Raw genomic sequence first — 22905 nt, 5'->3', positions numbered from 1 at the left:
CTCACTGTCTGGCATGAAATGGGACAAACCTGTTTTAGATTCATTAGCATTACCAACATGTTTTTCTATTCGCTGAATGCCAGAATAACGAGAGGATTATTTTAGTCTCCAAAAATGTCACTCATAGTAAAAGGGAAATGCTTTTTTTGTGTGTTCTTCACCCTTTCTAATGGTCTCAATCCCTTTCCCTCCACTGACGTCCCAGTCGTGGGCAAAGCGCGCCCGCTGCCAGCGCAGCCGGCCGCACGAGGACACGGGCGGCGGTGCCCGCGTGCTTCCGACATTTAAGGGCCACTCGAAACGTACGCAAGTGGCAATTTGGCCACATTCTTGTTGTTTTGCCGATCTGACCGCCCGTATTTGGTGCCCGTTCCCCGCAGAGCAACCCAACACCTTAACACTGAGATGACGCGTGTGACCAACTTGCTTTTCATGCAAGTTGGTCCTTCTTGTGTCCTCTATGGACACTTCTTTTCCTTCATTTGTGGCCTCTTTCTTTTTAGGTTTTATAATCAGCTGCCTTTATTTTTTTCACCACTTAACAATATATTCTTCCTTCACCTGACCTATACATTTTTAGCTTGACAAATGTTTGCTCATAGGTCCGCGAAGAGTGCCTTCTCAGTCTCTGACGTCAACGGAGGACAGAAGTGACGCTTTTGGACTCACTTGAGCGTGACGCGCTCTTTTGGGTGGATGCTGCAGTGACTTAACGAGCTTACTCCGTGAAGTGTGTCTTAAATAACGCACAACAATTTGTCGAGCGGGCCCGACAACGCTCCACGCGAGCGGATCTCGGCCTGAAACGTAGAATGACGTTGGGCGTTTGGTGGAAAATTGTTGAGCGGGCTGCCAAATTGGCGACAAATGAGTCACAGTCAACCTATGACTCAGTCCAAAAATAAAGTGCCCATGGCATGGTGCACATGCGCATGTGGGATAATTGTTGGTACCTTTATTTTAGGGGGGGGGGGGGGCACAAAAAAGACGACGACGACTTCATTTCGAATTGTCCGACAGAATTGTTTCAACTGGTTTGTCCGTCGAATGGAGGTAACGGCGCTGTTCTTGTTCATTGAAGACCAAAAGGCATCCTCAGGTCTCAAATTGGAGGTGTGGGGTCTCCCTATTTGTGTTGCAACAGGGTGTTGCCGCTGCCCCTTGCGGTCGGCGTGAGGGCCGTCCTGCGTACCGAGCCTTCGTTCAAAACAGCTCGTTGGGGCCACTCCACCTTTGGAGCGAGCGATGTTTTCTGCAGACGCGAGGTGATGTCTCAGAGCTCCTCCTCGCTCTCGAGTTGGCTTTTCTACTTTGGACATCTCTCCTCTCTTCTCTTAGAGCGCTTTCAAACCAGCGGTCCTCCCCGTCCGGTATTCGGACGTCGTCGTCTCAGAAGCAATGCCCGTTCTTCTTGAGATGCAAATGATAGCCCTGATTGTAGACCCGAAGAAGGCGCCCGCCGATGTCGCGCCATGCGCCTGTAACGCGCTTGATCTGTCTCTCCGCTGTAGTCTCCATCTTGTATCTCAGTCCTGGAAAGATCCCACTGGGTGTTTGTTCTTCCGCAGTGGTGGTTTTCCTCTTTCTGCTGTTTGATCGTCCACAAGCACTTTCAACCTCAGCCAAGCGAGAAAATAGCACACAATGCGGATTCATTGACACACGATGTGTTTCCAGGCCGGCGTGTTTGGGTTTGCCCGCCCGCGTTGACGCCAGTTGCGGAGTAAAAACGGAAGAATTCAGACGTGCGGGTGCGTGCGACAAGCTGCGGTTGCTGGCGGCTTCCCCCTCTGTCGTTACGCTGGGAAGCAGGCGAAAGAAGTCGTTCTTGCAATGCCAGCGCGGTCACTGCTCGCTTGACTTCCTGTGCGGGTTGCCGGGTAAACGTCCTCACTTGATGTGCTCCTTTTGACCTTAAAATAGTGTGATGACTCACAGGCTCCTAATAACAATCATTGCTTTCCCCAATAGCTTCTTTTGCGTCTCTTGGCTTTTTCAGTTTGTAAAATATATATTCGCCATGGGGTCATGTTTGGAAGAAGTATGGAATGACACGAAAGACAAATTGAAGTACAAGAAAAGAATGACATTGTATTCTTTGGGAGGGAAAATAACAGATGTTGCTCGAATAAACTCATTAAGGTTCTCACCAATCTTCATTTTTAGGATTGTGCTAGTAAGAGTTTGTTCTCATCTTTCAAATGTATTGTGATACAACTTTTTCCCTTCATTATTGATTTAGTTGCTACGGCTTACTCTCTTTAAAGATATAAAGGAGAGTGTCAATAGAATCAATCAAAGGCAATCAAATACTATATTATTGTAGTGGTTCATCATAGACTGCATTTTTTCCCCCAGGGTACCACTATGAGTCCTTCAAGCGATAGGAGCTGCTAATAATATGATTCATATTCCATACATTTACATTTACCTCAGCCAAGGAGTTTGTTGATGTGAGATTGCGTACGACTTCCTCTTTGATTTTTTCGAAGATTTTGATTCTTATATGTAGAAAAACGTTTTTGATGATCAACATCTTGTTTTCAACCCCATTTAATGTATTCAGGGTCAGAAGCGGGAATAATAAAGTTTCCATTTAACATTCCCACCGCGAGTTTCTTAGTGTATACCAAGGACCAATTTGTGGCGCTGGTACGAAATGTCATTTCGCTCGATCCATAAAAATGTGGATGCCGAAGCTTCAGTTCCAATTTGTTCCTGGATTGATTTCACCGACGGCAAAAACGTTCGAGCTCATTCGCGTGCTGTTGTTCTTCGCCTTCTGCCGCTCGTGCTGTTGCGCGGCTGAAGTGAAAATGGGTTTTCAAGGCCGGAGGTAACCGATGCAGATCGCGTCGACCGATCGGCTTCCTCCAGGTGTTCCTCGTTGTCTCGTCGATCTGTTTGTATTTAGTTCCCTGGTTTCTTTCGCTTTGTGTCAGTTGGTTGTCATTGTCTCTGTCTTGGTTACCGGTCGTGTTTTGTTTCCCGTTTTAGGTTTATTCAAGCGTTTCTTTGCGACTTTGTTTGTCTGATGTGGGACTTTGTTCCGTTTGCTTTATACATGTTTTTTTTCCGGAGATGAGACTCGTGCACTCCTGCCTTGCCTCCTTGCTGCCCTGCGCTTGGCTCCTCCACGTTTTTGCCTTGCCTTTCTCTCCTTCAAAACCCCGACCGTGACAGTTACCGCTACAAGTGAACGTTTGTTAATATTACGGCAAAGGATGAAGTATTCAATTGAATTGAATGTATGTGGGTCGTGACCGAAAGAAACCGATGACTGATACAAACGGCCGAAATGAGTTTCCTCCGCAGGGTGTCCGGACTCTTCGAACGGCTGAGAAGCTCGGTCAGCCGCTGCTCCTCCGCATCGAGAGGAGCCAGATGAGGCGGCTCGGGCATCTGATCGGGGCGCCTCCCGGACGGCGAAGCGTTCCGGGCACGTCCCACAGGGAGGAGACCCCGGGGACGACCCAGGACACGCTGGAGAGACTGCGTCGATCCCCTCGGAAGAGCTGAATGAGGTGGCCGGGGAGAGGGAAGTCTGGGCTTCCCCGTGAAAGCTACTTCCACCGCGAGCCCACCTCGGATAGGCGGATGGTGTACAGTATATCCCGTTGGTCTGCTCTTGCGTTATTGACGTGTTAGCAGTTAGCATAATTGCTGAAAGAAGCTAGAACGCGGGAGTGGTAATGTGGTTTAGAGTTAGCTTTAGTTCAATTTAGTAGTTTGAAATGACACTATTATTATTATGACATCCAGACTTTCAATCTTGAGGCCACATAACGCCGTACGGCTCCACCGTGTCAAGAAGACGTGGAGTGATACGACACTTCTCAGACAGTTGAAGAGAGTTCATAGATTTGCTCTCAAGCTCTTTTCAACACACTTCAGACTGTTTAGCAGTTTGTAAAAATAACACACCACGTGGGGACTGACCATTCGTGGAAATCGGCCATATTCGGGCAAGGTTCCTGCCCGACAGCGGAGATCTATGTTGCCAATTATGGTCTTCGAAGCATCCAATTAAGGTGGACCGGACCGCTTCATCATCCGTCGTTTGAAAATGCACTCCATGACACCGGCGCAGAATTGTGTTTGGATCGGCATTGGCGGCTTCTTTCATCAGCAGGTCGCTACGGCCTGAACGCCGCGGGACTAATTGGAATAATTGAACTGCTGACTTTGAAGTGTAAAACAGGTGAGCGTGAGCGGAGCTCGGAGAAAGGTCAGCGCCACACGCGAGTGCAGCCAAACGCTGCTGCAGAATGGCTCGCAGAGATAGCCGCCTTTTGATTTTGCTTTGATTCCTCCCCCCAAGTTACTGTTTTCAATAATATGATTTGTTTTATTTTGAAACGCGCTGAATTGGACCTTCGTTGACTCGTGTTGCGGCCTGCTGGCGGCACTTCACGCCGCCCTATCTAACGAAGCCGAGACTTGATAAACCAGAACCTTATCTGACCTGAAACATGAAACAAGTGTGGTGGATGCAAAGACGAACAAAAAACAGCAAATCATTTGTCAGAAATGTAAATGTTATTACCCGAGGCGCCGAAGCGGTTTGATGTCCGCGATTGTTGTTGTTGTGAGACGAGACCAATTTATGGCTCCTGCGGAAAAACATGAATCCAAGATCCAATTGAGATATATGAAGACTGCGTCGCTTCTCCGAAGAGCGCGAAAAGTCTGCCCCGTGTGAATTGGCCGATTGGAAAGCCGAGCCGATTTTGGGCCGGAGGCGGCGTCCAACCCCGACTGGTGGCCAGCCGATATATTTGTTCTTTTCGTGTCTGGTCAACGTTGTCCCTGTTCTTCGGTGGAGAATCCACACAATCATCAGACATTGTTGCGTTCTTTTGTATTCTTCGCAAGACTGGCGGGACAGCTCACTGAGCAGAAGCCAACGCTTGGGAATACAAAAAAAACGCCGTCTTAGCTGTCTCGTAAAGTATTTCAAGGGAATGCAACACAGTCACCAGACAATTTAGCAGGGTTTCGATTTGTCACGCGCGTCCGTGTTGTCGAAAGTAACGGGACAGCGGGACTCTTGTGCGTCTTGTGCGTTTTTTCAATTTGTGTCCAAGCAAACTTTTGTGGGGTGCTGAGGGTCAACTAGCTCCAAAATAAGGAGCGCCCCCCCCCCCCAAACATTTCCCAGAAAACTGGAACAATAGATTTGTCCAAAAGGTCTCAGTAGGAGGACGAATGATGACGAAGGTGCCTCTTCCAGGCCCTGCTTGTTGGCGACTCCATATGATATTCTTCGATTATGTACAGTCTGTCCATATTCTGAAAGGGCTACTCGGGAAAATCCTCCTCGTTCCGCCTCTCATCATTGCAGCTGACGGCCTGTCGGAGATTTCCGCAGGTGAAATCTCTTTTCCGTCTGACATTTGCAAACATGTTCACCGACGCTCGACAGCCGACCGATGTTGGAAGGAATCGTCTCCGTTCGGGCTACGCGGTGTTCTCCGCCTTTGCCAGGCTGCACGGAAACAATAACAAGCAAATCAATATGGTGAGGCACATTGAAGGTTACGGGGGAAGGGAATTTCACCCCGAGGAGCTTTTGCGGCCCCCCGAGAGGGGACAAAAGACAACACACGGGAGCAATTGGAGCAATTGGGTCCAGTGCCGCAACCTTCACGGACGCTGTAGTGTGTGTGTCAGTGTTTTTCAGCGTCAGCCGCTCGCCTAAAGTTGCCATCGGCATCAGTCAACGTCACCGGCGCAATTTTTCTTCTTTATTCCTCTCCCATTTCCATCTCTTTCACTTTCATCAGCCCGCCTGCCACTCACGTATCCGCTCGATAATTCACAACTGTATTTTTCCTTTTACCTCCGACAGAGAGAAACGGCCGCCGATGCCGGCCCGAGTGAGACGCGAGTGCCGGGCGGGCATTAACCTGACTGGGTATGTACATATTAATATACTCATCACGGATGCCGGCGCACCGGTGACATTCAGGAGGACGCAAACTGGGAAGAATGTATAAGCTGTGCTAAATGTCGGGGCCACGTTTTCAAAGTTGAACGTTGCGGTGTTGGGAAAGGCAGCTCTTTATCCGCTACGTAACAGCTGCTAATTAACTAGTGACTTATGGCTTGAAAAAGCATCTAAACATCCAAAATAGCTCTCGTCTGAGTCAATTCGGCGGTTAAAGAGAGAGAGGCCACGTGACTTGAGTCATCCGCTGTGAAAATGCAAGTGTACCATGAAGATTATGGATGAGTTCAATTCAAGTATGTGAGAGCTCTTTAACTGTCGATTGTCCAAAAATGGACGGCCGCAGAGAGGGGGAGGGGCACAATTGGATCCCCGGGCATATACTGGATTCGTAAGATGCACCGCAAATTGGATTTGTATCGTTCGCATGGCTTTGAGACCTCCACAAGGGCCACAAAGGATATTTCTTCCTCTAGTTCAAACATGCAATACAAAAGAGACAAAGTCACATCAAATCGAGAGTATAACTCTCCTCTACTGCAACAGCATCTACTGCTCGTCCGACGCGGAGTCGGAAGAAGTGAAACTTCTTTCCATCCTACCCCTTCGCCGTTATCCATCTTGAAGTGTGGGGAGGTGCCTTCCGTTGTCATCAAGTTACCCGATTTTCTAAACGACCGTGTCTATGTGCAGCCTTTTCGCTCAGTACTTATCACTGTTACTTTTCACTTTTCACACCAATCAACTTGGATTGTGGCTCTCACTTGATGAGAACGTTCCATTCCTGCTTCTTGTATGGCAACACGACCACGACGTCGATAAATACTTTATTCAGCCACAAGGGAACATTTCCAGAGAAAACAACATTCGGCAAAGCAGGCTTGACCAATTACTAATAATATTAAAAAGAATGAAACATATTGAACATAGCATCTCTAGTCTTTTTAAAATACATAAATCAAATAAAAAAATAATTTCCTTTTACATGGCATTCTGTTGCTACATAGTATGTATACAATTATTTTTAAAATACATAAATAACAATAATAATTTGTATGAAATTCTGTTGCTGCCATCAAACAGTGGAAGGATATACAAGGTCTACACACCCTTGCTCAAATGACAACTTTTTCTAATAATAAGATGAATCATTTGCAAACTTGTTCCGCAATCATTGTGACCTAAAACCCGTACAACTCCATTTGGGGGGGGGAAACAAACAAATCTTTTCGAGAGGGGAAGTATAAAAATAAAACACCCTCTCCTAACCGGGATGTGGCCGTGCTCGCAAATAGCCAACAACATTCAAGTTCACGTGAAGAGGGAGTCGGCACACGCCCGCCGCTATTTCAAGTCACTCTGATTAACGCCACATGAAGTTGCGCTGTTCCGCAAGGAGGCTTCTACAGCTTTGGCGCTCACGACAAGAGTGCAGAAAGAATTTCCAAGGCATTGGAAATACCAATGAAAAATGGTGCACTAAGAAACAATTGATGAAACAAGAGACACACCTTAACATCGGAGGAGCTGCAGGAATTTGTGCTTGTCAATCTCCCGTATCGCCCGTATGTCAGGACTCGGGGCAGAAGCCTTATCTGAAAGAAAAACGTCCGAGCATTTTGCAAAAACACATTTGGGAAAATGACAACAAACCATCACGTTTTCGGTCATAATCCCAAAAGCACCTCCACAGTGAAGCACGGTGTGGCCACTGTTGAGAAGATGACTTGGGAAATGTACATTGAAAATGGAGAAATTCTAAACAGGGGTGTGTAGACTTTGTATATGCGCTCTACATAACGTCGTTTTCATCATTCATCATCAAGTGTGTTAAAGTGCATTGAAGTTGTATACATGACTACAATAATGTTGTAAAAAAAAAAAAACAAGCACACGCACACACACCGAACCGTTGCTTAGTCCCAATCAGGTCATCGGATCATGATGTCTATGTGTCAGGTTTTGATCTGAAAGTCGCCGCTCGTGACTCTCCTTCCCCCTCATTTGATAATCTTATTGGCTGACTCATTGTTATCGCGCTTCCTCCCGCTGGGCCGGAAGTCGAAGCGGTAGCGCAGTCGGCTCAGTCGGCTCAGTCGCTAGTGGGAAGAGGGCAGGCGGGGACGCGAGGCATAAACATCCGCCTTCAGGGGTTGCATTCATGTAGGACACCCAAGTGCAAGTTGCACACGTGAAATCCTGCGCATTATTCGACCATGCTGCGCATGAAATATGTATGCTGTGCGCTCATGGTAAGACATGAAATATGCATATTGTGACTAGCCTACATAACATCTCAAAACAATCTGGGAAATAACTTACTTATTACTTACATCGAGATGAAATTTTATATAAATGCACAGATGGAAAAAAAAACAAAAAACTACAAAGAAATGCACTTTTAAATGCATTGAAACAAAAGACAACATCCATATACACACAATGTTGCATCAAACCAAACAAGTAGTTTAAGGCAAATGAAGGTGCAAGTGGAAAAATAAAATGTGTAAATAAGGCACCGTGCAGCGTTTCCTCAAGTCCGTGATCACAGCAAAACGCTGACTCCTGCCAATACATGTTCATTTACTGGCAGTCTTAGTGATTAATATACAATTTGTGTTATCGGGGGAAGCCCTGTCAACATTAAGAAAAGAAATATATATATATAGAGAGAGAGAGAGCGAGCGCAATAGCTGTGTGCCCTTGTCAATCTATTTGACTTAAGCTTCAATAGCTGTAGTTATCGAACGCTGATAGCAGTGATAACCAAACTTAAGTGTGGATGCCTTCATCGCTGCAGTTTTATCAAATGGTAACGATGTGACGGGCCGCTTATTGACTTATTGATTTTGTCATTTTTCCCCTGAAATTTCCTGTCTTTTACCAATGTTCACCCACTTTGGCGGATGCATTATTCCCGGTGCCGTGAGGATGTGGGAAAGGGTGCGGAGTGCTGCGTCGTATCATACGAGCCACGGGTGCTGCTGCATCTGCTCCAGGGTGGCCCGCTTCTCTGGGTCCAAATTCAAGCATTTCCACAAGAAATCTTCGCATTCTTATACAAGTTACATTTGTAAAAGCAAAGCAAAGGACATTAGGTGTGATGGTTTACAAGAATCTTCAAGAATTAGAGACGGCAGCGACGGCATAGCTTACCTTCAGATAGAACCCGATTCAATCTTAGCATCTGGGACAGGAACATGACTGTGTCAAAGCGCTTCGTTCCAGCCATCAACTCAAAGAGAAGTGCGCCCAGATGCCACACAGTGGTTGGACCGGCGCTGTACGTCCGTCTTAGAACGTACTCTGGAGGAGCGTAACATAAGGTGCCTACGAGGACCGGACGCGTGCATGGAGACAAAGGCAAAAATACAAATATCGCTGGATGACGAAAGAACAGGAATCAAGTGTCCTACCGTCATAGTCCCGGTAAGGCTCGTTGCTTGCAAAGCAGCTACAGCCAAAATCAATGATTCGCACACGAGGGACACCGGACGTGGCCTCCAAAAGAATATTTTCTTGCTTTAAATCTCGATGGAAAACATCCACAGCGTGCATGCTGATAGCGGCAACCACCAGCTGCTTCATGATATTCTGAGAAGAGGATACAGCCATTAGTCTGTTGGGGCATTTTCCCAACGGTCTGACAGTCTGTTTCAGAACTGGAAACTCAGGCGGATTCTACAACCGACGAAAGGATGCGCCAAAGCACAGCTGACAATCCAGTCTCGCGTTCTCATATTGGCACCATTTTGTTTGGTTTTTTGGGGGGGGGGGCAAAAGGGGCGATTACATTGGATAAAGAACTCATTCTTAGCTTTGGCTCCGTTAGATGAGGTGGTGCTAAACCACTGTGCTTTGACTGGTACCCTCGTCCGCGGCATACGGCGTCACACTATAAACTGCGTGTTAAGTAAACAATACGATTCCTCAGTTCTGTGTATTTCCACGACGTACCCCAATGAAAGGTTGCTCCAAACCAGAACTGAAAAATGGGAATAGAAATGTAGCTGTTTTACTGTAAGTCTGCCCCATATTTTGAGTACCTTTGCCTCACGCTCCGGCAGGGCGCCGAGCCGACATCTCGTAATGTAAGTGAACAGGTCCACAGATGGGACCGGCCTCTCCATGACCAGTGCAATCTCGTGCTCCAGATCGTATTTGTTCAACAATGACACAACTGCAGACTTCCCGTCCGAGTTCTTTTTGATAGACGCTTGAAGCATGAGCAACGCCTCGATGGGAATGTCCTTCTTCAATCCATTGATGTTCTATCGGATTCAAAAAAACAAAGTTGGGGGACAATGTTCAGTATGAATTCGGTTGTATTCGTTTAGGTTTTGATCATGGCGGCGATGACTTGTCAACCAAATGTGATTTTTTTTTTTTTTTCAGGACTTTTACCCAACTGTTTTAGAAACATTTGACGTTAACAGTCCCTCCCATACATGGGACCATGTTAAACAGTGAGACCGGAACTTTAAGTGTTTACCTGGGAAGCAACTTTTCCTCGCTGAAACCTTTTTACGTCCGCTGCCTGATTCCACTCACATCTCTCTACTGCTACCAGTAAGCCCTGGCACCCTTACTAGAGACTCTGCCAGTCGCTGGACCTTTGACGGGGGTCTAATCCCAAAACAATTCTTCCTCGTGGACTGTCCTTTTCTATTCTTTCATGTTACCATTGTAATTTCTAGTCTAGATTGCATTCCTATTGTCCTGGTACAAAAGGTTGTGCTACGTCTAAGTGGATCCAGATAACGTACTCACCAATGGGACACTTTTGACCTCTTTGGGTATGTATTTAATCGCCACCTGAGGGATAGAATCATCGACATTTGGGTATGACAGCAAAAGATGCTTTTTGTGACAAGCACGTCACGAAGACTTACCGGAAAACAATCGCTTTTCCTGTAACCGGCATAAACGGATCCGAAGCCTCCTTCGCCAAGCTTATTAACCTGCTGATATTTCTGCGCAAACAAGACTACAGAGACACAAGCACGGATATCATACTTTGTTGAGCTAGACCTCGCTTCAGGTCAATGAGACTTGACCCACGAATAAAAAAGGAGCTCTTTTCCAAAATAGAGGGACTCAATTTGGCGTGCTTTGTGCAAAATGGCCCGCGACGTGCATTTTTCTCGTTTTGGAAAAGAGTTGTCTTCTATGCGAATGTACGTCCGAGTACAAACTGCAGCTTACCTCGATGAGTTGCAGCCTGGTGGGAGGTTGATGAGCCTTTGAAGCCGGCTGCGATATCACCGCTCGTCTTCCTCAATGCCAGCTGCTCAGTACTGACCTCTTTCTCGGTCTCCCCAAAAAAGAACACAAACGGCTCAGTGGGTATTTCACTCTGCTTCTTTGAGAGGGTCTCTAGTATTGAGTTACACCTTCTTTTGGTTTTCTTGGGTGGCTTTGTTTTCACAAAGCCCTCAGTTGTTTGAGCGCTCGTATTTTTTGTGGGGGTGCCTCTTGTTTTGCCCAACCTTTTTTTTGTCCCTTGAACCAGTAAATCCTCTTTTGACAACGGCGTGGATTCAGTTTTCTTCGTGAATATCTCTGCTTTTGTGCTACGCTTTCTCTTGGTAGCTTTCGGCGAGCTGCTATTCACTAGTCCTTCTACACTCGTTTTTACCTGCTGCTTTTTTCCAAAGTGTCCTCGTTCCGTAGCGGACTTTGTCCTTGTTCTTTTCAGTGGCACGGCCTTCTTCGAGCCTTCGGGATGTCGATCATTTTGCTTCTGTGCTAGTGTCTCTGGTTTTGTGCTAGACTTTCCCTTGTTCCCATGCGAAGTCACAGATTTTACGGGCTCCCCATTTCGTTTAGGCCTGACTTTGTTTGTGGGGGTTTCTGGTTTTGTGCTGGACTTTCTCCTGGTCCCTTTAGTCAGCACAGTCCTCAGTGTCCCCTGAGTTGGTTTTCCTCTCTGCTTGCTTGCGACTATTCCTGTTTCCGTGGTGGACTTTCCTCTGGTCCTTTTAAGTGTCGTCAAGCGCCCTTCAAATGGTTTACCACTCTGCTTCTTTGTACTGGACTCGAGTTCAACATTACACATTCTCTCTGTCTCTTTGGCCTTCTTGGAGCCCTCAGACTTGTTCGCAAGAGTCGCTGATTTTGCGTTGGACTTCCTCGTGGTCACCTTGGACGGGCGAGCCTTCCCAGACCCTTCAGTTGATTGACCTCTCTGCTTGCTCGTGAGGATCTCTGTTTTTGTGTTCAACTTCCTCCTCGTCCCTCCGGCTGGTACGGCATTGACAGACTTGAGAAGATTTTGCCCGCTCTGCTTCTTTGTGAGGGACTCTGATTTTGTGTGGCCCTTCCGTGCGGTCCCCCTTCCCGGTACAGAATCACCTGCTACCTCTTGGGATTCCCTGGGATTTGGGATCATGTCACAGCGCCTCTTCGTGGGTTGTGTGCCATTACTGCTCACCTTCCTTTTTAGTGTCCCCACAACACAATCTTCCAAAAAGGTGGTAATGTCTCTGATTTCTACAATTGATATAGATGAGTAAGCAACAAATTGTACGTAAAATACTACATTGACAACAGCCGCGGACGGATCTTTTAGCACAACTTTCAGCAATGCAGAGAAGTATTTATCTTTCCAAAGTAATTATGCAATTGCACAAAATATGTTTCGTAAATATAATACTCAAAAGTTAGCAACTATGGAATGTGCAATGTGTAAGGTGCAATTTAATGTTAGCGCTATGGAGAGATCATTGGCATTAATAATTGATGTAACGCACTATATTATTTTGTGCTCTTGTATTCTATTTCATTTGCTGCATTTATTGTATGCAATTGTTACTTATTGGATATGTGCGTAGTTTTCCAAATTGGTTCACTTCCACTGCACAAGATTAACACACGTCAGGACGTGTGCTTTTAATTCCGCTTAAGGGAAGTATGCATTCAGTTTTTGCCTCGTGTCCTTATGCATTCATCAAGTCAGAGAAATGCCGAAGTAGAACAAAAAAGATGTATGACACATTGAACTTTGCATGGAAGAACACTTTTAAATCCATTACATGTCAAAGAATTGACGATTTGGTGTGATTTCCTGTGGAAAGTGTTTGAATTAGCGTTAGCAAACGTACAATCTTAAGTAACTTTTAATGACCCAAAAAGCAGTTTCCGTGATGTAACAACGCACCTGAGTCGCTGTCAGAGGACGCGACCACTAAAAGTTGAAGCCTGTCATCATCAGCCATGTTGTTTCATGCTGCGTGCATCCTGAGGATATTTTTGAAGTGGCAATAATCTCATAAGTTTCCAAAACTTTGTATAAAATAATAAGATTGCGCCGTGATTGTAGAAGTTCAGGGGTTCCATTGTTTAGCGGCAACACAATAACATCAATGTCGCCGCAAGTAGAGGGTGATGTCATCAAAGGCAAATAAAGTCGTGTGTTAATTGCCCTGGCTTAAAACCACTGATGACAACATAAAGAATGATGCACTGTTGACAATTTACACATTCAGTCAGAAAATCACACAAAAGATGTGATTACTGATACTGAAAATGCAGTTTGGACAAATAAAGATATCATTAAGGAGATGCATTTTTCTTCGAAATAGTATGTGTGGATTATGTTGATCTGATTTAAAAAAAAAAAAAAAAAACTTAATCATTTACTGCCACCCCTCCCAGTTGACACGGATATTTGACTTCTGAATCCGTCAATGGCAGCGAATGAGCTAAAAATGCCCACATTAGGGCACGAACCAACCATGATTTGGACTCTTACGCAAGATTCCCCTTTGAAATGAATGGAAATGCCATGCAGCCTTCGCAAAAAATATAAAATAGTAATATTTGTCATTTTTCGCCAAGGATAAAGAATATATGCACCTTAGTATTGTTTTGTAAATGTGTTGCTGTACTGTGTGTGTTCAATTATCCATTGCTGAAAGCTTTATGACCACCCCCACGTAGATGCCATTGTCTTTGTTTTGTGTGACGGTAAACTTCAAGTGGGATTGGCATGAAACGTCTGGAAGCCTCTTTTTTGAAGATTTGCCAAACTGCTGCTTATTGTGAAGTGAGTTGAGTTGCGTTGCGTTCACTGCCACCATACAGTGCTTGTGTCTCCATTTTTTTTTTTTTTTTGAGACTCCCTGGGTTAACCGTTTGCTCCGTTCCTCACACTTACGGTCGTGGCAAGGTCGTCAGCTAAAAGAATTCCTTGCTGTGATGTTTTAAACTACAGTTCTGTAGTTGAAGAAAATCAAGCTAAACGTTGCTCTTTACATGTCGATATTGTTATGAAGTGTGTGCATTAGCTATTCGTCAGGCTATTTGTGACTTTATTACATAAAACTGTGACTGTGTGTTTTTTACGGGTAAGGTCTCTTTACTGCTCAGAACAAAGAGCCCAATTAACCTTCTGTGAGTGATTTTTTGTTTAGGTTAGCAAACAGAAACTACTAGCTACTCAGTCCATTTAAACATGAGCACTACCAAGAAGGGCTGCATATCAGAGCAAGAACACGATAGATTTTTGAAATGCACTCAATCCAAAATACCCGGAGGAGTTTTGCTCAAATGTGTTACCACCTGCCAAGACAAGACAACATTGTTCTAAAAAGCCGCAGACGTCACGTAGCGGCCTCCTACAAACATTTAAGTCTGCCTGGCACAAAAACATCCTAAATATAGCCTTCCAACCAAATTCCTTCGTGTTTGCTGTCCTGAGTCGCCCTCTGACCAAAAAAAAAAAAAGGTTGTTTACTAAATGATTACCACAGTGACACGAGGGCAGGATAACTTCCTGGAGGCTGGACTGCCCTGCAACCGCTGGACGTTGCATAACTTGAAGGCTGTTCGGGTTCACTCAAAAGCACACGCAGTGGACAACAAGATGACGAAAACGCAACCTTGACTGTGACCTTGCCTTAAAGCTCCTCCGATAAATTCGATTCCCATTTTCTTGACTTCTGCGCAGCTCGCCAGCATTTCCTTTTAATGTCTATTCTGTACATTTTTCATCCCGGGATTATGATCAAGGCGCTCAGTTGAGAAGTGTTGAATATGAAATATGAAAGTAACAGCAAAGTCAGCAGAGTGTACATATTGCCGGAGTGAGCAGTTTTGTTGTTATTTCTCCCGGGTGGAGTGAACGATCAATGGAGCGACGGTGCGAAGGGAATCGACTTCAAATACGTGTTGACGGTTACCCGGGTTGAGCAGGTGATGCGCTCGGTATATATCGATGGCTTTCAGTTCACTTTGTTAGTGATGATGGCAAACCTGGAGGGAGAAAAACGGCACGGAAGTCCCCGCAAACTGTGTCTTCGAAATCAGACGCACCAACGCGAGCCGTGAAGGAGTTGGTAGAGCGGATCGTCCAGTGACTGAAGGGTTGGCGGTTGGAATCCAGGCTCTGTGTGCTGCCGACGTGCCCTCGGGCAGGACACTGAACACTAAATTGCCTCCAGGTCGGCATTGTAAATGAGAAACCGTTCTCTATGTCCTTACTCGGTGAAACAAAGGCGATCCTTTTTATGTCTGTTAACAACCCTGAAAAAAAAAAATGGCCAAGTGCTATAAATATATGGATACGCTGAATTCACACCCCGCTCAACTGTCACCTGTCAATCAAATGCCACTTCTACCACCCGGAAAAATGGATGCCACTTTGTTTCCACCTTTCTTACGTTTACGCATCCCTCCATGTTTGAGCCACCCAAATATACCCGCTTAAAATCTGCGCTGGCTGCCGGGTTCATGCAGGGGACAACGAGGCTCTCTAGAACTGCTACGCCACTGCAAAGCCTGTTCCGCCCACTGGCTTTAAAGGCAGACTTTTTTTTTTTTTTTTACCTCCTCGCTCTTCTGCCTTTCTCTCCACTATGTGCGCACACTCACGGTCAACAACGAGGCTCTCTAAAGTGATCACGCCAGCCCACGCTGACTGTCAACTACAACTTCAAAAAAAAAGCTTCCTCCCTCCTCACTATTCCACCGCCTCTGAATTCATTCCATACGATCTTTAATTAAAACGAAGAAAAAAGAGACCGTTCAAGTACAACCTGACGTCTGCTTTCTAGGAAGTGTCAGAGGTCAAAAGAAACCCCTTTTTCCTTAAGGGGGGGGGGGAAATACAGAAATGTACTCCAAATATCATAAGCTGGACAGATGCTTTATGGTTTGCAATGGACAGCAACAATAAGTTATTCTGCAGCAGTGAGTTGATTATTTGTACACCTGCTGGACACATAATAACAGCACACTCATTCCGAGATTTTAAATTCAGTTCGAGGTTCAAAAAAAAGTGTGTGAGAAATTAGAATTGTGCATTTACGTCTCTGAGCCCAAACGCCGATGATGCAACAATGATGTAAGGGCATCATCTTTTATCTTCTTAAAGTCGGATCGCCCTGATTACATCACCAAACGCTGATGTCATCCCCTGGCCAATCAGATGGCGCCGATGTCGTTGCGTATTTAGGATCAAATACCAACTTAGCTGCGTCATTGTCAAACTTGAATGGAGGACCCATACTCGTTGAGAAAAAAAATAAGAATAAACACGCAATTAATATTTTTGGCTGTAATATGATTATTAACACATTGTAGGAGCTATAGTACATTTGCAGGACATTGTTCAAAAAAATACAGAGTGACGCTTTGTTTTTGTCTTTGGTAATAGCATTAATCAATTGCATGCAAGCTTTTGATAGAACCGCTTTAAAAATTGAAAATATGAGCCATCATTTCAACCTCAAAGCACACACGCAGATTGGATTGCAAACAAAATAATATTTTTTTAAAAAAATTCCCACGGCATTGTAGATGGCAGCAATCGGCATATCAACAATCGCATTCGCAGATATCTGATAGAAAAGGATGATCTGTCATTGGTGTGCGCGATCCGATTGTTCCGATGTCTCTCTGATCTAATACTCCCCCAAGGCCCGGGGGGTGGGGGCATATTTGCAATGTATTGATTCATGATTCATGTTTGAAGGCACTTGCTGAAAATGTGCAAAGACTGAGAACTATTTAGCGTTAAGCTGTTTTTCATCTTATCAGTTTTCCTGATTCTTTTTTTTTTTTTATTGGGTCTGTGGCTAAAACACACTTTGGGATGAGAACAAAGTGTGCCTTCCTGCCATTGGCGGTTATCCGGCGCAATCGCGACATGCAGTTAGCTAGCTAGCTATGCCTACACCCCGAAAGTACATCTTCCGTTCGCATAGTCCGATACCAGGCCGCTTTAGAGCGCCTCGTTGTCAGCCGTGAGTGCGCACATCACAGAGAGAAGGCAGGAGAGCGAGGGGGGGGGAAGAAAAAGTCCGACTTGACGGCCAGCACTTGGGCCGTCTTGGCCGCTTTAGAGCGCCTCGTCGTGTGCCGTGTCTGTTACGTCGACGGCACCGGCTCGGGAGCGGAGAGGTCGGCGGAGATCTTCGCTAGCGACGTCGCCGAGCTAGAGAAATTCCAATCAGCTGATTTCAGGGCAGAAACATATTTCACGTTTATTGAGACAATATGACATCCCAAATATTAGAAAAAATGGGTTTGGTAAAATATGGCCCCTTTTAAGTGGACCTATTCTGCAGCTCAATGAAACGGCATCCGTTTTCCAGGTTGGAGAAGTGCTATTTGATTGACAGGTGACAGGTGACAGCGCATGAAGCGGACACGCCCACAGCGTTTCAAGCCTCATTTGGGAGACTCGGCCTTTTTTTTGTCATCTTTCAAATTTGTCAGGGTTGTGTTGAGCACTCTTCTGCGGGGCGTGCCAAATTAACAAGACCATTTCTTTTCATGCTGCAGCGACTTGAACACGTTGAATTCTTTGGCATTTCATTTCGGTGACGCGATTGTCGCATTTTCTTTTCCTTATCGTTCACGATTTTCACAAAACCCATCGTTACGTTAGTGTCATTTCCTTCTGCTGCAGCCTTTATCGTAAGAAGCAGCGAGCGGCTCTGCCATCAATAAGCAATTATTCTCATTCAATTAAACATGACTCTTTTGTCGCCCTGATCAATGGAAGGAAATGTTTCATCAGGGACGAGCTATATTTAAACCTCCGCTCTCCTCGTGGCGAGGGGTGAAAAGGAAACAAACAGAAAACAGGGCCATGCGCGTAATGAGGAGAGAAATGTCGACCTCCTCCCTCGTGCGGCTCGACGAGCTGCCGCAAACTTTGTGTGCGAGTTGTCTTGTGCCGCCGCGCCTGCCGTCTCTCCTTTGCGAGCCGCGTGTCAACAAGTGGGGCGCCAAAGTCTTTGCGTGACCGAAGTCGAGCGGTCGCCTCGCGTCTGCCGGCAAAGTTGCGCCGTTTGCCTTCCTAATGACCCCCGGCGACCCCCGACGTGTCACGCTAACCCGCCGCAGACGACCTCAGGGTTGTCGCGACCGAACAACGGGCACGATGTTCCGCTCGTAGTTTGTATCTTTCGTGACACCGTGGCAGTGGAGCGTCGTTTTTGTTTTACCGATACGAGCACGATGAGGGTTGTCAAAGTGTTTTTTTTGCGCGGGGCACATTGGAGGTACGCTTTTCCTCAGTGCCGTTAGGACTGCGAAACCAGAAAGGAATTGCTTCCTCGCCTCATAATATTGCATATACTGTACGCAACAAATGGATGGATAAGTAGTTTTGAAATCACAAGTCAAGAATAATCGTTTACAAAGTCGACTATTATTCAAGTTACCGTAAAAAAAAATGCTTTGATAACCAGACAACGCTCGCAATACAGTCAACTTTTATGATTGTGTTATTTATCGCATGTGACAATTGAGGATTTGCTTTCGGATTTGAGAGCAGCACAGTTTTCAGTCGAAGATAAAGACGAGAGGGTGAATCTCGGATTATCACCACCATTTTTCAGGGAGAGAACCACCGGCAGAAGTTGGACAAGCTTATGCATGTGTATATATATAAATATATACATGTACATGTATTTGTACGGTATAAACCGCGTGCGCCACGATTGTGAGAAAAAAATGACCGACGTTCAACTTTAGCCATGTGGTGACGTGTTTCTTAGTTGTATATTCCTACAAATATGACTACTTGACCATCAAAAGTATTGTTGTATTGTTTTATAGCGTGTGGCGTCGCAAAAGCAACCCAAATTGACGTCAGTCATCATTCTGCTCGACATTTTTGTTTTTGTAAAAAGCTCATTTTGTCTGCTATTTGGTCAGAAACTGGTGTTTTTGATGAAACCAACCCATGTTCTACTGCTGATTACGAAACAAACCTTTTCTCTTTTTTTTCGTGGCTTCGGTGCTTATTCCGTCACAGAACGTAATATTCTGCGTGTCTTGAAAGATACCGTAAGCCCAAATGCTCGGAAACGGGAACTCTGCATTGTAAACGGACGGCGGTCAATGAATTCCCCTTGTCAATATTTGCTCGCTTTTTACACACTGGTTGTGAATGTTGGACTTTAGCCACGAGGTCAAAGGTGAGCCGGTTGACAGAGAAGCAATGATGTCAGCGGAAAAGCTTCACGTCCCCCCCCTATGCCGACTCCTCAATTGATCTCTTCGGAAACCTTTCGAGGGGCCCTTCGCTTGTTCGACGTTCTCATTTGATTCGGAAGCGGGAAAGCAGGACCGATGCTGCGACTTTTGTTCTGGAGGAGAAGCGGCGACGTCCAGATGACGCGATATCGAGAGCGACACGTCGCCAACTCGATCGTTATTCCCTCTCGCGCGTTACGTCCGAGGGGCAGGAGCCGCGATCCGCTTCGGGCCCGGCCGCAGGAAATATGCTCGGCGTCCGGAGAGCGAATGCGACAGCGTGTTACCACCGCGGCCCGGCTTACCGATAACCTTGGCGCGGTGTGAGCTCGTTTTCTGCTGCCGTGTGTGCGCTCACACCTCATGTAGCTCGCAAACCGCCACCCCCCCCCCACCCCCCACCCCCCCACCCTCACTGTTCGGAGCTTGTTGTCTTATATTTCGTCAAAGTGGTCATTCAACCTCGCAGGGCGTTGGATTTGATCTCCTGCAATTGGTATTGTTGTGTAGATCTCGTAGCAAGCTCCAATTGATGTTATATTAAATCGCAGTCTTCATTGGAATCACGTGTTAAGGGTACTTTCACTTATTTGTCGATTCAAATCATATTTTTGACTTGCAGCAAGTTCCATTATTGAATTGGCCCTCAACTGATATCACTAATGCTTTAGGGCAAATAAAATGTTTCAAATAACTCCAGAAGCTTGCAGAAGTTATTAAAAAAAAAAAAAAAAAAAGTGCAATCTCCAATATGTTCCTAAGCATCATTAAAAATGAGTGGCCGATTGGAGGATAATAACAGTAAAGTGGTCGGAGTTGCCCGTGCAGGGGCGGAACACTTCTCTGCTGGAGTTTAGAAAGGTTATTTCTTTGGCATTCATGATTTGTGTTTTTGCCCCTTGTTGCAAAAAATCCACATGCCGGTTGGTACACCCTTTTTTGTTTGATGAGTTCGTTGGCGAGGTTCGTGTGTCGCGTGTCGTACATTCATGCTTGCGAGTGTATTAGCTGCAACAAATCGTTTCATTGGGTACCGGGCGTGTTTATTCGAGCAAATGTCGACACCCTCGTGCAGCGCTAACGCGTCCTCCCAAGTGTAGCTCAAGCAAATAGCTTCACAATGATTAGCGTAGTGCAAATGTGTCTCTCCGATCGCGTCAAACAAAATGAAGCATTGTCATTGTTTGCAAAGTCAGAATGATTCGATACAGCTCGAGTTTGTGCAAGTGTACTTAATGAAGTGCCAACTTAATACATATGTATGTATTGGACTAAATACATACTGAAAGGGACTAAGAGTACTAAAATATTCTTCTCATGTCAAATGTACTATAACTTTGAAAAACATGTTTGAGTGCAGTAAGAAGCGATTGCAAAAAAGCAAAAAGCATACAGGTGCAAAACCGGTCTTTAACGAAGCGACACATTTTCTGCATATGTGTATTTCTTACAGAGGTATAAATGAATACTTTTGACAAACTTACCCAAGCCTCCAATATAAATGCCCTCATTTTCATTGTGTTGTGGTTCCACGAAACCTTCAAGGCTCAGTGCAACCAAAGTAGTCAAATTCTCAATTGTTCTTCTTCAAAAATGGGCCCAACTTACGTATGTGAAGTCAATTTTCAACCAGCATTGTTTTGGAAAACACCATTTCGCTCTCGTTGCGTCATTTCTGTTGATCTTTTTCCCGCAGGAGGAGCAAATTGTCTCCCAGCTCCCACAGGCGGATTCCCATTTGCAGGTAATTAAAACCTCCTTGGAGTCGGTCCGACAGGCCGCACTCGCGATGCGTACGGCTCGGCTCGCCCGTGCCGCAAGTTCCAAGGTCGCCTCTTTGAAAATCCCACAGCTCCATTTACCGTGTGAGCGTTTGAGATCAAGGCGGCAGGGCCGCTCGTCTCATTAATGCCAGGCTGCGTCTCGCCGTGATTGGCAAAATGAAAGACTAATACAGTTCATGTGATGTTTCCTGTTGAAAATTCATATGACGGGTTAAAAAGACTACGGGAACGTCACCCGGTAATTGAAACTGAAAAGTCAATTTTACATTTGAATTTAGGTCGCAGCATGCACCCATGCCCGTCAGGTTGCCACATGGGCACCCAACAAGACGTCTAAGAGAGCAAAAAAAAAAAAAGTTTTCATTTGAATTGTATTATTCAGGTCCAACACAATGCATTCCCGAATGCTGGCTGATCTCTGATTTATTAATATTTAAATACATAAAGTAAAGATAAAATACAGGAAATACAATTGAACATGATTACATTCTTAACTGTTATACAAATGTAAACAAATATTAACCGCTGTTAATAACTCATTCACTTCTGTGGCTGTTTTAATTCGTCAAATGGAATCCAAGCGTTAACCGCCACCGACGGATATGTCCGTCAAGTGTGTTTTTCAGCGTGGAAGAGCGTCTCACTCGGCTTGTCTGTGTAATTCAGGTTTGTACACCAGTGTAATGACTAACATATGCCTGTAGATGGCGACGTTGCATCGCTTTGGATTTGAGATCGGCGCAGATTTTGAATAGAAGACGGAGATTAGGCAGTGAATCTCGGGTTGCCACGGCGATTGTGAGGGAGAGCAATGACAACGTGTTGGAAGTCGGACAAGTTTAGGCGCCTCGCACTTAGACAGAGAATGCCTATGAACGGTAGAAACAGAGTATGCGTTGCGGTAGATGGTAGAAAATGTGTGAGAATACGATGCAATTGGCGGGGTGGCCGGCGAACGCCACGCAAAACAGTCACTGACGTTACGCTCGAGTCGTGCAGTGAGTCAGCGTCGTTTCGTAGTTGTATATGTTTGAATAAATGATAGGATGACGTCCAAAGCCCTTTGTCTTATTTTTGGTATTTTGCGGTTTGAGGTGTCACAAAAGCAAAACAAATATTTTAAAACTGTTACACAAAAAGTTAGTTTTTCTGCTTTTGGTGAGAAACTGGTGTTTTTGGTGAACCCGACCCATTTTCTACTGCTGATTGTAATTAAATTAATAAAGTTAAAAAAGTTTTGATGGTGTCGAGAGTTGGAGTGGTCAACATTCATTTGATTCTCAAATGTTCCGATCCTTTGTGGGAAGAGAACTTGTCTTCTGAGTACGGAAGGAATCTGCGCTGGCTCATGATCCTGATACACATGAGAGCTTCGCCTGTCTTTATTGCGTGGGCCGTAATATGGAAATGAATTCGAAATGAAGTGCGCATTTGGACCCGCGGCACTTGCGGGACCTACCGCAGATGAGTCCAGATCAGTTTGAAGGGAAATGCAGCCCAAACAATCTTTCATTTCCTTGAATGGCAAAAGATGAAGGGCAACATTTGTTCACAATCGATAATGACGTATCCAGACGCCCGCTAAACCGTCTGCCAAGTCGGGAGCAAGTTAGGCCTCGCGACCGGAACGGCAATGCAGCCGAGGCGCGTCGTCCTTGCGGCGCAGACGTAGCCGACGTC

General features: G+C 45.5%; 1 protein-coding gene across 2 annotated transcripts; it reads right to left on the bottom strand.

Moving 5' to 3' along the window:
- Positions 1-5315: 5315 nt before the first annotated feature.
- Positions 5316-13543, bottom strand: LOC133466189 (uncharacterized). Of its 2 annotated transcripts, XR_009784880.1 has the most exons (10): positions 13110-13543; positions 11156-12442; positions 10843-10937; positions 10721-10765; positions 9997-10221; positions 9367-9544; positions 9107-9280; positions 8849-9005; positions 7462-7545; positions 5316-5488 (listed from the first exon to the last, which is right to left on the bottom strand). XR_009784880.1 is itself a non-coding variant. In XM_061749651.1 (8 exons), the coding sequence occupies exons 1-8, from the start codon at positions 13165-13167 to the stop codon at positions 8914-8916; spliced, it is 2154 nt and encodes a 717-aa protein (XP_061605635.1). In that variant the 5' UTR covers positions 13168-13543; the 3' UTR covers positions 7174-8913. The 2 variants fall into 2 exon arrangements, 1 of the variants encoding a protein (XP_061605635.1); XM_061749651.1 differs by lacking the exon at positions 5316-5488 and having other exon boundaries at positions 7174-9005.
- Positions 13544-22905: the final 9362 nt, after the last annotated feature.

This window comes from Phyllopteryx taeniolatus, chromosome 16 (assembly GCF_024500385.1).
Source record: "Phyllopteryx taeniolatus isolate TA_2022b chromosome 16, UOR_Ptae_1.2, whole genome shotgun sequence".
Classification (NCBI taxonomy): Eukaryota; Metazoa; Chordata; class Actinopteri; order Syngnathiformes; family Syngnathidae; genus Phyllopteryx; species Phyllopteryx taeniolatus.
This window is presented reverse-complemented; position numbering and strand designations above follow the sequence as displayed.

Bases quoted from the DNA above. Each gene is read 5' to 3' on its own strand.
- LOC133466189 (XM_061749651.1), bottom strand. From the start codon at position 13,167: ATGGCTGATGATGACAGGCTTCAACTTTTAGTGGTCGCGTCCTCTGAC. The intron at 12,443-13,109 runs GTGCGTTGTTAC...TATCAATTGTAG, and splicing joins GTCCTCTGACAGCGACTCAG to AAATCAGAGACATTACCACC. The intron at 10,938-11,155 runs GTAAGCTGCAGT...GTGTCTCTGTAG, and splicing joins CCAGGCTGCAACTCATCGAG to TCTTGTTTGCGCAGAAATAT.